Source organism: Erpetoichthys calabaricus, chromosome 12 (assembly GCF_900747795.2).
Source record: "Erpetoichthys calabaricus chromosome 12, fErpCal1.3, whole genome shotgun sequence".
Taxonomy (NCBI): domain Eukaryota; kingdom Metazoa; phylum Chordata; class Cladistia; order Polypteriformes; family Polypteridae; genus Erpetoichthys; species Erpetoichthys calabaricus.
This window is the reverse complement of record NC_041405.2, coordinates 139,040,834-139,054,916: the sequence shown is the minus strand read 5'-3', so window position 1 is coordinate 139,054,916 and position 14,083 is coordinate 139,040,834. Positions and strand designations below refer to the sequence as shown.

Genomic DNA, 14,083 nt, shown 5'->3' with positions numbered 1-14,083 from the left:
CGAGATATCTATAAAAAATGCCCTGGTTCACCAAACGTTGCATTTGCAGCTGAAACGGTGTCAAAATGTGGTACTTATTTTACTATTTTTCAGTAGTGAAATTAAACCTGACATGGCTCCCACAGCTCCTGCAAGTTAAAGACAGATGTACTGTACTCTGGACTTATTCTGTAAGATTATAACCCAGTCATAGCCTACAGATTCAGGTTTGTATTTATTATATCACACTAAATTATCTATCATGAAGCAGATTTGTTACACTTCATAAAATATTTATCTAAGGAAGTTTTCATAGGTCTGAGTTACATACAACACAAACAGTCTTTTAGTCATTAATACCTATTATGTATGCTCTTTCATTATTACATTTTTGAAACTGTTCTTACAGTATTCCAGTCTCTTAACAGAGAGCAAACCAGGGACAAATGCTGACCAATCAAGCAAGCACTGGGGGTTGAATATACTGCCATCAGAAAAGGTACATCTCTGGAAGAACTAGTTGGTTTGTCAGTCTAAAAGCTCAGAGCCATTCAGATGTGAGAATCAAGACCAACAATGGCACACTGGAAAAGTACAAAATGTTAGACCCTTTCACATGCTGAATAAAAATGTCAAATACCAAAAAGACTTCAAGCAAATGTAGAATTTACATTTACTACCACATTTTGATACCACTGAAGTGAAGTAATATTAAAGTACTAGCCACGGTATCTGTCACAGACAGGCAATAGAATTAAAAAATGTGCTATCGCTTGCACTATGAGCAAATTCAGGGCCTTTCCTCTGTATTTGTCCGTGTGAATGGCTGTTAACCAACCGGCACTCCCTCTCTCAAATGCATTCTGTAAAGCTTGCGTCTCATACTTTCATTACATTCGAGGCGCCTTTATTTCCTGTCTGGTTTCAGTACTTGCTGTCTATGAAGGCGACTCTCTCTGTGTGGCTCATACACACACTACTTCTTTCTTTGTGTCACCAAAGCCAAACTGACCAATCAGTTTGCTCAGAAAGACTGGACACACAGACCTTTGCATTTTTTTATATAGTACATTAATATTCCTTGAATACTAATTACTACACAAGTTTTTCAAAACAGATAATTACACTTCATGACATTTGTTTGAATCATAATACATTCATGACCAAATATCTTTCTTAACCTGTTATTCAAACAAATAACCAAAGCTCACTCAACCTGTAGGTCTAGCAGACTGTTCAGCTCTTTCCCTTTATCCCTTAGAAGAAGTTGCCGCTTATGTTCTTGCACTTTCTTCCTCAGTTTCTCCTCTTCATCCATCACGATTAACAAATTGGTCTCCGCTTCATCCCGCAACTTGTTTGTGTTGCTTTCCATCTTAAAGACAAATACGTATTGAGAGAAAAAAAAAATCATTACTTCTAATTCAACACTTGCAAGTATAAAATGGAGGAGGAAATGGATATTTTTTTATTCAAATCTGCTTTGGATGTTTACATGTAATTCCTCTTCAAAGCATTCGTCCATTTTCTAATCCTGGATATCTTAATATTGTGGGGAACAATGGCAGGTACAAACGCTAGGCAAAGCACCAGTCCATGTCATGGCACACTCACACATTCCCATAAGCACATGGCAATCCAAAGCTAGAATCATCCAATTAACCTAACAGAATATCTTTGATTTGTTGAAGGAAACAGTAAACATTGGAAGGAAATCTGAGCAAGCATCGGAAGGACATGAACATTCACAGATTAGACACTCAAACCGAGAACTGGACTAGAATTTGAGTACTAGGCAATAGCAACATCACTTAGATGCTGGTCCACCATGCCACAAGTAAAACATAGCAATTAGTTAATGGTGATTCATCAGGTTAAGATCATGTAATACTAGAACTAATCTGTGCTTTTAAACCATTATTTTATTACGGGCCCAATTTCAGTTTAACATGTTCAATGGATGTTGACCATCCATCCATCCATTTTCCAACCCGCTGAATCCGAACACAGGGTCACGGGGGTCTGCTGGAGCCAATCCCAGCCAACACAGGGCACAAGGCAGGGAACCAATCCTGGGCAGGGTGCCAACCCACCGCAGATGTTGACCATTAAGTTAATAAAAAAAATAAAAAATAAAAAAAAAGTTTCACAAATGGTAGGAATACACTCAGCCCATCAAGCTCCTTTGATTAGCAAAAGGCATTCTCAGATCTCATGTAAATATTTTTAAAATGCTGTCAAGTCTCCCCTTCAACCCACCAAATTCTTCCAGGTTTCCAAGACTTATTGTGAAGCCGACTTTGAAACTGTAAGCTCTTCCCTTTGACTTCCACTAGGTGTCCATGAGCAAGTACCGTAATTCCAGAATTTTGATGACTCAATTTAAACAATGCCCCTTTAGAAATTTGAAGGCCAGATAAGGTCCCCATGCCACCTAACTAAGGAGTTTTCATTCCCTAAGCCTGTTTATGTAGGGCTTTCCTTTAGTCCCTGGAGGCTTTTCTTTGCTCTTCTGTGTACATCTTCCAGCATTGCACGGTCTACATTTTTAAGCTGAAATGTAAAATATGTACAGGAGTGTACAAAAACCTAAGACAAAAACATGTTTAAAACAGAAAAGCGAATGCTACTACTACACGAGGATGATGGAAATCAAAAATTGCACCATCACATTTAAAACGTTTCAGCAAAACTAATTTATTCACTTGGCTAAGACATGGTCCCAGAGTTTTCATCCATGCTCTTCAAGCAGCCAACAGTGACAGTTTTTTGTTTCAGCCATGTTATTAATATCAGCTGCTAATTCTTGCTGCAAATTGTACTAATTGTTAGTTTTAGTGGCCGTGTGTGAATTCAGCAAATGCATGTTAGTTAATTGTGGAATTCTGTTCCCAAAAAAAAAAGTTGACTAACACGTCATCATTTTAATAAATCAAAGAGGCTAATCCATTACCTTCTTTTATTCACCTACTTTAACTTAACTAAGAATTATATGGGCTTTCACTTCTGATTATTTCAGAATGCTAATGAATCAGCAAACATACTGAAATGAAACAATCCTACTTAGAAGACGACACCTAACCTACTGCACAATTGCTGGACAGAAACTACCCTCTTTTCAGAGAGCATAAGATGATGGTTTCATTTGGTTTGCTATGTCTACGTTGTTAGAATACCTCATCTTGTCTCTTTATAAATGTTGTCAAGTCAAGGTATCTGCTTCAAAAGCATATCTCTGTAGTTTGTTTTAGTTCACCAGTATTAAACCGAGGTGTTTGGTAGTCCTGAAAAGGGGCATGTAAAAAAAAGGATGACAGCACAGAGTTGGCTAAAACAAAGGAATGGTCAAAAGGTGTAGGACTAAATAAGAGCAAACAAAAATCAAAACGTGAACCAGAATTCAAACTCAGAAAACAAGAGCAAGGTTATTCACCACAAGTAAATATTCCTTTTCCCAACTAAAACTTATCAAGTTTTCACCAGAGTTTTAGATTTTAATCTAAAGCTTGGGCACCAAGTCCTGTGCACTACCTTCTTGACTTGCGTGTTACTTTCATAGCAACAACTAAAAATGGTAGAAGATTGGGGGAGTTACAATGCCTTTAAATCATTAAAAATAAATGTGCAAATCTAGAAAAGGAATAATACATCCCTTTGCAGTAACTTCACCATCAATTTTTCATGCATGTTCACTTAACATCCACTTGATAAGTTGAGTATATAATTCACTATTTAACTGAAATAATTCTGCTGGCTCAGTTTTATCAATGACTTTGTGAATTGTGAAGGCCTAAATTACTTTCTAACATCGTCTGCTCTTTTAAAGACTGAAGAGTTTGAATTTCCTGAGCCCGATCACCCTTTTGTTCTGGGATGCACTTAGCAGCTTTAGTAGGTATGCACAGAAAAGCAACCATGTCCTTTTATTGTAACATGGCAATCAGAACTGCACATAGCTCTCCAGTTGCTGCCTCACTGGTGTATATAAATGTGCCATCATTTATATTTGTTTTAACAATATAACTTTACATTTTATGTTTATCACACTTGACTTACTTCCTAAAAATACACCTGGATAAAATTTTTTCACAAGTATGAAATGGGAGCAAAATTAAACATAGTGCAAGTGAATTGAAAATGAACATATGAACAGTAGATTAACAACTGTAGACGTCATGATGAATTAAGCCACACTGTAAGGTCTGTGAAAATTTAGGCGACTATTCGGGGCAATGCAAGACACAGAGGGCAATACCCCATTGTGTTAAGGTTTAAGTTGCACCTAAGGTCTTTTATGTTAAAGGAAGAGACTTGAAAGAGTTGCAGAAACCTGGATGAAATTCTGCAAGATGGATGCCAGAGGGACGCATATTTAAACTGCCAAGCTGTTTGGTAGCTCAACCATTTGGTCATCTTACTTTCTGAATTTCATCCAACAACCAGAGGCACTGATAAAAGATAACTGTAAGCTGAACACTTGTTAACTCTATACACCAAAATCATGCACCTGTGTACTTGCTTTGACTTGTATTTGGAAATGGACAAATTTAGTATCCTTGGGAACAGAGACTACAACATGAAGCTAGATCTTTTTTTTTTTTTCTTCTTCTTTCGGTTGATCCAGTTAGGGATAGCCACAGCAGATCATCTTTTTCCATATTTTCCTGTCCTCTGCATCTTGCTTGGTTACACCCACCCCCTGCATTTCTTCTAAGAGAAGGTTTATAGATGTGATGACAAGCCTTCCGGTTTTCCTCTTACCTGGCAGTTCCATCCTTAGCATCTTTTTCCCCCCCAATATATCCAGCATCTCCAAACCAATGCAATCTCACCTCTCCGACACTGTCTCCCGACCATCCAACTTGAGCTGACCCCCCAATGTACTAATTTCTAATCCTGTCCATTCTCGTCACTCCCAGTGTAAATCTCAGCATCTTTAACTCTGCCATGTCCAGCTCTGTCTCCTGTTTTTTGATCAGTGCCCCCCCCATCTCCAACTCATGCAACATACTGTAGTTGTAGGTCCAACTACTGTCCTGTAGACCTTCCCTTTCACTCTTGCTGATACCCGTCTGTCACAAATCACTCTTGACACTCTTCTCCACCCTGACTGCACTCTCTTCTTTACCTCTCTTCCAAACTCCCTGTTACTCTGTACTGTGGATCCCAAGTATTTAAACTCCTCCACCTTCGCCAACTCTACTCTCTGCATCCTCACCATTCTGTCTTGATCCTACTGACCTTCATTCCTCTCCTCTCTGGGGCATATCTCCACCTCTCCAGGGTCTCCTCAACCTGCTCCCTACTCTCGCTTCAGATCACAATGTCATCTGCAAACATCATAGTCCAAGGGGACTCCTGTCTAATCTCGTCTGTCAACCTGTCCATCACTATTGCAAAAAAGAAAGGGCTCAGAGCTGATCCCTGATGTAATCCCACCTTGAGCACATCCATTACTCCTATAGCAGACCTCACTACTGTCACACTTCCCTCGTACATATCCTGTACAACTCTTACGTACTTCTCTGCCACTCCCAACCTCCTCATACAATACCACAACTCCCCTCTAGGCATCCCATCATATGCTTTCTCTAAATCCACAAAGACGCAATGCAACTCCTTCTGGCTTTCCCTGTACTTCTCCATCAACACCCTCACAGCAAACATTCCCTCTGTGGTGCTCTTTCCTGGCATGAAACCATACAGCTGCTCGCTAATCGTCGCATCCTTTTTTAACCGAGCTTCCACTACAGTTTCCCACACCTTCATGCTATATCTCATCAATTTTATCCCCCTGTAGTTACTATAGTCCTGCACATCCTCCTTATTCTTAAAAATTGGTACCAGTACACTTCTCCACTCCTCAGGCATCCTCTCACAAAATTGCATTAAACAATCTGGTTAAAAACTCCACTGCCATCTCTCCTAAACACATCCATGCTTCCACAGGTATGTCATCTGAATCAGCGGCCTTTCCATTTCTCATCCTCTTCATAGCTGTCCTTGCTTATCTGTTGCACTTCCTGATTCACCATCTCCACACATCATCCAATCTTCTCTCTCTTTCTCTCGCTCTCTCATTCTTCAGCCTCTCAAAGTACTCTTTCAATCTGCTCAACATACTCTCCTCTCTTGAGAGTATGTTTAGGCGTATGCATCTTTTCAAAATCTTAAGCCAGGAACCTTACCGATTCTCACCATGAAGCCAAAAACAGTTTGTATCTTTGGATTCTGAAAGCTTCTCTGCTTAGAGCTTTTGGAGATGGCAACGCTTTGAAATCCCTCTCAATGTCTAGGCATCATCTGTTTTAAGATCAATTTTTCCAAGCACTGGCTCTATACTAGTGACTGAACTGAATCTGGAAATACCTTGGTCCATAAACTGTTATAGCAGAAAGAGCTATGCTTTTCACCTATGTAGACACAAACACTCAAACCGAGTTGAGAAAGACTACAGCACAATACAAACACTCTGCAATGTGGCAAAGAGAAATTACTCCACTGCAAGCAAAGTCCTACCTGGAACAAAAACAAAGCAAGTCCACACAACATTAGATGCCCAACTTATGTATATGTGCCAAGACAAATAAAATAAATAGTAAGCAAGTAAATAGTAAGCAGCCTACCAAAGACCTGCTTTATGATGTTTAATTGTTACTGTGCAGCAAGCTAATGAATAAATGGGTTAGAATAATAATTTCTAACTCTTAGAAGATTTTGACTAAACTGGAAACAAGATAGCAATCACTTGCTGCAAAGAACATTCTCTTCTGTGTTAGAGGTTTGTCTGGGTTATACGTCTTGCATCCCAGCTTGCATATCAATATATAATTATCATAAGTTAAGAAAATTAAAGTGGGAGCTTTACCAAAAAGGTCTCATGAATTATTGGCAATGCCAAAAGCAAAGGTGATAAGTACTTAATAAAAATCAATTTATGTATTTGTCTTAACCCACATCATACAGGTGGCTTGTTGGAAAAAAAAAATTTAAAAAGGCATTAGTTGGACTCTATTATAAATAAGACTAGAGAAAAACAGTAGTAGTCAAGGGTGTAACTGAAGACCTCAGAGTCAGCCAAACACAAAAGGGCTGTAAATGGTTTCTTTTCCTTTTGAAGTTCTCCAATATTCCCTGTCTATGCAAAGTTGCTGGAAGAGGTTCAGGAAAATTCAATTCACATTGTTCTAATAAAGCTGCTCTTGCAAAAATCACCTTAACTTGTTAATGATGCAGGTTTTTGCCAACATGTCACTAAATGACTGAACACTCACCTTGGCGGTCAGGTAGGCTAATAGAAGTGTCTGCCGGTCAATTGCTTCTTTGGAGTCTGGCAGGTCAGGGAACTGAGCAGTGCACTCTAACACACAAAACACAAAAAGCACAATGACTTCTAGAAAGACTGCAGTTGGGACTGAAGTACGACCAAAAATATTTTAAGGTATGAATAACATAGCATGCTACTAATAGGTTTTTCCTCATATTTCTTTTTTTGATGTTTAGTATTAAAATGTCAGTTTTGAGTCAGTTTCTATAAATTTCAACAATAATTTTAGTTTTTATAAAGAGTGTTACCTCTAACAGAAGATATATCAAGTTCAGGACGTACAAAATGTTCTAGTAGACAAGACTCTGCAATACTGGATTGTAGAGGTGAAACTTTGAAAAAACAAGAAAATAAAAACATAAAATATACAAGCAAATAAAATATGGGTATGGTTAACCTAGTTGTGTACATTTATTAAGCTAGAAATAACAATGAAGGAAATTTACATTAATGTTATCCCCATTGTGTAGCTGTACTTTCTAATAAAAATCACAACATTTACTAATTTTACAAACTACTCCAACTCACATTACTATTGTAGACTTTATATAATATACAGCAAATTACTAAAACAAAAGAACACACAAACCTCACTAAGATTTGTAATTGGTGCTCAGTGAAGTGTAAAAGAAGTAGCTCAGATATAAAGACCTCTGTGCATTTTAAGCAAATAAACTTGCTGCAGGGACATCGAACTGTTGGCCATAAGTCTGCGTCCCTATTACTTGCCCAGAGAGTTTGGACATGTCATTGTTGTCATTGTGTATATTCCTCCTCGGGTGGACGTGGAGATAGCGAGTGACATCATTCATTCTGCTGTTGCTAAGTTACAAACGCAGCACCCCGAGGCACTTGTGCTAATCGCTGGAGACTTTAACCATGTGACTCTGGACAAACATTACCTGCATTCTCCCAGTATGTGGACTGTAACACCCGGGGAAATAAGACTATTGATTTACTGTATGCAAACGTTAAAGACGCTGCCTGTGCTTGGGAAAGGAGATCATAACCTGGTTCTGCTTCAGCCTCACTACAAACCAAAAGTGAGAGTCCTACCTGTAACCAAACGATCATTCAGGAAGTGGACCCCGGAGGCTGAGAATGCTCTGAGACAATGTTTTGGAACTACAGACTGGGATATCCTGCAGGGATCACATAGTGAGAACATTGAGGAGGTTGTTGACTGCACTACTGACTACATCAACTTCTGTATGGACACTTTAGTTCCAGTAAGAACAGTACGCTGCTATGCTAACAACAAGCCATGGATTACAAGTGACATCAAGGGCCTTTTAAACCAGAAGAAAAGGGCCTTTAAAGACGGTGATCAGCATGAGCTCAAGCGCGTGCAGAAGGAACTCCGAGTCCAGCTCAGGGTGGCGAAGGAGCAGTACAGGAGAAAGCTGGAGCAGAAGTTGCAGAACAACAGCATGAAGGAAGTGTGGGATGGGATGAAGATCATCACTGGCTGCAGCTCGAAGCGGGGTGCCACCATCGAGAGAGACGTGAAGAGAGCAAACCAAATGAACATCTTCTTTAACAGGTTTGACCACCCTAACCCACTCTCACCTCGGAGTACTGCACTCTCTACACATCCTTCTGCTGATACCAACATAGGAGAAACATCCCCACCCACAATTACAGCAGCGCAAGTGAGCAGAGAGCTGAGGAAACTTCGTGCCAGCAAAGCAGCAGGTCCAGATGGAGTATCGCCACGACTGCTGAAGGTCTGTGCATCAGAGCTGGGGGGGTCCTCTACAGCGCATCTTCAACCTGAGCCTGAAACAGGGGAAAGTCCCGAGGCTTTGGAAAACATCTTGCATCACCCCAGTCCCAAAGGTATCACGTCCTGGTGAGCTGAATGACTTCCGGCCTGTCGCTCTAACATCACATGTGATGAAGACCATGGAGCGGCTGCTGCTTCACCACCTGAGGCCACAGGTCCAACACGCCCTCGACTCTCTGCAGTTCACATACCAGGAGAAGGTGGGAGCGGAAGATGCCATCATCTATATGCTACACCGATCCCTCTCCCACTTGGACAGAGGCAGTGGCGCTGTAAGAATTATGTTTCTAGACTTCTCTAGCGCCTTCAACACCATCCAACCTCTGCTCCTTAGGGACAAGCTGACAGAGATGGGAGTAGATTCATACCTGGTGGCATGGATCGTGGACTATCTTACAAACAGACCTCAGTATGTGCGTCTCGGGAATTGCAGATCTGACATTGTGGTCAGCAACACAGGAGCGCCGCAGGGGACTGTACTTTCTCCGGTCCTATTCAGCCTATATACATCGGACTTCCAATATAACTCGGAGTCCTGCCACGTGCAAAAGTTTGCTGACGACACTGCTATCGTGGGCTGCATCAGGAGTGGGCAGGAGGAGGAGTATAGAAACCTCATCAAGGACTTTGTTAAATGGTGCGACTTAAACCACCTACAACTGAACACCAGCAAAACCAAGGAACTGGTGGTGGATTTTAGGAGACCCAGGCCCCTCATGGACCCCGTGATCATCAGAGGTGACTGTGTGCAGAGGGTGCAGACCTATAAATACCTAGGAGTGCAGCTGGACGATAAATTAGACTGGACTGCCAATACTGATTCTTTGTGCAAGAAAGGACAGAGCCGCCTGTACTTCCTTAGAAGACTGGCATCCTTCAACATCTGCAGTAAGATGCTGCAGATGTTCTATCAGATGGTTGTGGCGAGTGCCCTCTTCTACGCAGTGGTGTGCTGGGGAGGCAGCATTAAGAAGAAGGATGCGTCACGCCTGGACAAACTGGTGAGGAAGGCAGGCTCTATTGTTGGCATAGAGCTGGACGGTCTGACATCCGTAGCAGAGCAACGGGCACTCAGCAGGCTCCTATCAATTATGGAGAATCCACTACATCCATTAAACAGTGTCATCTCCAGACAGAGGAGCAGTTTCAGCGACAGACTGCTGTCACTGTCCTGCTCCACTGACAGACTGAGAAGATCATTCCTCCCCCAAACTATGCGTCTCTTCAATTCCACCAGAGGGGGTAAACGTTGAACATTATTCAAGTTATTGTCTGTTTTTTACCTGCATTTTTTATTACTCTTTAATTTAATATTTTTGCTGCTGGAATATGTGAATTTCCCACTGGGATTAATAAAGTATCTATCTATCTTTCTATCTATGAAGAACTTTCCACCCGCTGCACATGTATTGTCTAGCAGGAGTCCTATTCCTTTTTCGTAAGAGTTACTTTAGCTACATTATGCATTTTAAACTGCTAGGACCAGATTTTTCCTTTTGGTCCCCTGTGACAAGCCATACAGGTCAGAGCTCCACATTTAAATATTGTTTTCATATGTGGAGAAAAATTCTGTACTTTCATTTTCTAGGCACAATGAAAATAGGCTTTCTTACAACCAGCAGTCGGAGAAATGCAGGAACAGCTGCAAGAAGACTGCCTTGACACTCAACTCTCATAGCAATAAAAGCCATGAACAGCCCCATAGCCAGAGGTGTCTATGTGTCTGCCTGCTCGGTCTCACACATGGCATCCCCAACTCACACTGCCAGGGTAGTTCTGAAGAAGATGCTTTTGAGTTTTAACTCTGAAAAGACTGTAATGGAGTAGAGTTTTATTAAAAATAAGTTTTAGGTTTAACAAGTTGTTTTTTTTTAAAAAAAAAAGAACTTTATTAATGTCATTTGTGTCACTCAGAACATGACAATATGTATACATTAGTGAGGATTACTGCAATTGTGCCGTCTGTGATTAGTTAATTGCAGCAGACCATAATTAATACATTCCATTTCAGAGCACACAAGTCATATCAGAAATATTTGTTTCTTGTTATGAACTACGTGGTCTCTAAACTGTAAAATTCTGTCTAAAAAGAAATGTTTGCTTTAAGAAAAAATGTGCAGCATACTGAAAATGTAAGATGGTATACTCATAAGAAAGTAAGAACTCTTTTTAAAGAGACAACAAAATTCATTGTTCATTTATATAAATCATTAACATAAAAAATACAAAACAAAATTTTCTTATTAATATTATTGAAGCTATTTGCGTGAAGGAATGCATTTAATAAAGTGTAAGGACTCGCACATTGCACAACTTGAAATTGTGTTCTCTTCTATAGATCTCTACGGTGTAAAATTAGGCATCAGCCGACACAGAAACGTTTTATTCAGTAAATCGCAAGAAAATCTTAATGAACTGTAATTTGTATTGTGTTATAACCAAAAAGAGAATCCAAATCTAAAGCAGCAATTTGTAATCATGAATAAAACACAGTGAAAGAAAATGAGGAGAACAAAAAGTTTTGTTTCTTTTTTGCAGAAAAGTACACTAGAAAGTCATACTCCATTCCTTTATTTAAACAATATCACCATACTGCAATGCACTGACAAGTTGATCTGCATATAGTATGGTCACATTTACGAAGGTCAACAAAGAATTGCTCTGTGACTGAATGCCATCCCGTTGGTTTCGGTTTTGTGCTCAATATTGTCAGGACACACACTGTCCTGTTGTGAGCCTTTAGCTAAATTAAGCAGGTTTAAAAAAAAAAAAGTTCACTGGAATAAAAGAATTCAAAATTGAGACAGATGGCTGAAATTCACAATCTCTGTTAACTGCAATGAATATTACCAATCAAAATGATGTTAATCACCATTTTTTTGTCAAAATTTGGTATTCCTAATGCAGATCATCATCAGTACAGAAGAAAATTAAACCTGAACTCACTGAAAGAACTGTGGAGCTTTCCAGGTGCCACCGATCTCCTCACTGAAGCTTCCAAAGTTCTTTTTCTCTCTTGGGATTTAATGCTGATGGTCTGATTCATAGCTAAATTCTATCAGAAGAAAACAAAAGTAAATGTTAGATTATACTGATTCTTGTCCATCAAGGTCATCTTTGCAAATAGACCAGACAAAATAAGCAAGGCTACAGTTACTTATGCACTAAGTTAGTATTGCTCAACCAGTGTCTTTGGTTCAAAAGCACTTGAACAAAAGAAAAAAGCAGATTCAGCAATTGACTTCCTTGCACTATAAAACTCCACGTTTCACTGAAGCATTTGACAGTGCTGTTTGACACTTTTCACCCATTTCCAATTCCACTTGTTTCAAAGGAAGATGCCCACTCTGTTCTACAATTTTAGTTTATTTCCCATATTCAATTATACTCCTTTCACTAAGGGAGAAACCCTACCCTCATTCTTTGACTTTGGTGTGAAGGAAACAATAGGGTTGTCAATGAACATAAATAATTAAAATTGGGTGCAGATGCCATAAAGGTTGAAGACCACTGCACCAAGTAATGCCAGTATTAGCAAGGTACAGTTTGATAAAACACACACTAAAAGGTATTTTCATACCTAGTAAAATTTGGAAAAGTTTTTTTTTTTATTTTTTTTTTTAAACTCTGGAGCAATTGGTCATGCCCCAAAAAGTGAATCAGTACACAAAATGATTCTTCAGCCACAAGTAACATTATGACATGTAATGAAGTCACAACACAAACTAAAGACAAATCTTTCAAATTACATTGCATTTACTACCTTGACCACTGGCTTCTTTTCTAAAGCTTGCATGTACCGTGACTGGATTACTTTTCCTGGATCTGAAAGTTAAAAAAATTAACAAATGAATAATTTTCTGCAATGTAGCCTACGTTTAAAACTAAATAACTAAAATACAATAGCAGATTCTGAGCATAGCTTAAATCTCTTGATTAGTGGAGGATCACGATGGCTGCTGGATTTCATTAGATAACAGAGGCTAATTATTACCGGTCATTACCTTTTCACTTTAAATGAACTGCTATTGTATTGTTTTTATATTTACCACATACACCCAATAGTACCAAGGAATGTTTTACTTTATTTTTCCAAAAGAAAAATATCAAAGATCTACAGTATGCGTTACTCTATCAGCAGCTGATTAGTTTTACTGAGCTTGCTTAATATTCACTTTGATTACTCTCAAAATATACTTCAAGGTGAAGCCTTTATGAAACCTACACATTTGCAAATATAACTAAGTGAAATGTTTCTTCTTAGGATACTTAGCATGTGGGTTTATTTATAAAAAAAAAACAAAACATTAACAACTTGGAAAAGCTGCATTCAGCTTGAGAATAATCCAAGACATTCGTGCAAATGTGAAGCAGAAGAATAACATTTTCAATCCAATTAATTCAATTCAGGGTTGTAGTGGTTGACAACCTATCCTGGTGTGATAAGACACAAAGCAGTACACAATGCTGGACAGGGGGACAGTCCATCGAAGATCCAATGCATGTACACAGTCATTCTCATGCTCTGCCAGTTTAGAATCTTATGGGAGGAAGCCCAAGCAGACTAGTGGAGAAAATACAGACTGCAAACTGACAACGCCCAGGCACAGGATTCAAACTCAGGATACTGGATCCATGAGTTGCACTAATCACCACAGCACTGTTGCAGAGTAATATATATGGGAATGAATACATAATTTTACAAGTTACTAATAAAGAGTTGTAAGAAATTACACTCCAGTTAATTGAGTGTTTTACTTTTGCTATTACTCTAAAGAAAGTGTTAATTTGTTATAGCAGTATGCTTTAATAAACAAACTAGTTAAAAAACAAAGACAGCAGCATGGATGTCTTTCCTATTCTTATAAGGCAAAACTGGAACTGTAAAATGCCTGCATTAAGAATTCTAAGAAAAGAAGTTTTTAAAAACAGCTTCAAGTAGCCTTCTCTTCTTTCCTTGTGCATCTCCACTGCCAAAAATCAAAGGTAGC

The 14,083-nt window shown here is 39.2% G+C and overlaps 1 protein-coding gene across 2 annotated transcripts in view; it reads right to left on the bottom strand.

Annotated features, from left to right (window-relative positions):
* Positions 1 to 14,083, bottom strand: part of haus8 (HAUS augmin like complex subunit 8) — a 31,934-nt gene that overhangs the window by 11,514 nt on the left and 6,337 nt on the right. For both annotated transcript variants that reach the window (XM_028816388.2, XM_028816389.2), the window contains exons 3-7: positions 12,856 to 12,917; positions 12,039 to 12,147; positions 7,555 to 7,638; positions 7,254 to 7,339; positions 1,196 to 1,354 (exon numbers count right to left, since the gene is read on the bottom strand). In XM_028816388.2, the coding sequence (XP_028672221.1) occupies positions 1,196 to 1,354; positions 7,254 to 7,339; positions 7,555 to 7,638; positions 12,039 to 12,147; positions 12,856 to 12,917 (500 nt within the window). The remainder of the gene's footprint in view (positions 1 to 1,195; positions 1,355 to 7,253; positions 7,340 to 7,554; positions 7,639 to 12,038; positions 12,148 to 12,855; positions 12,918 to 14,083) is intronic.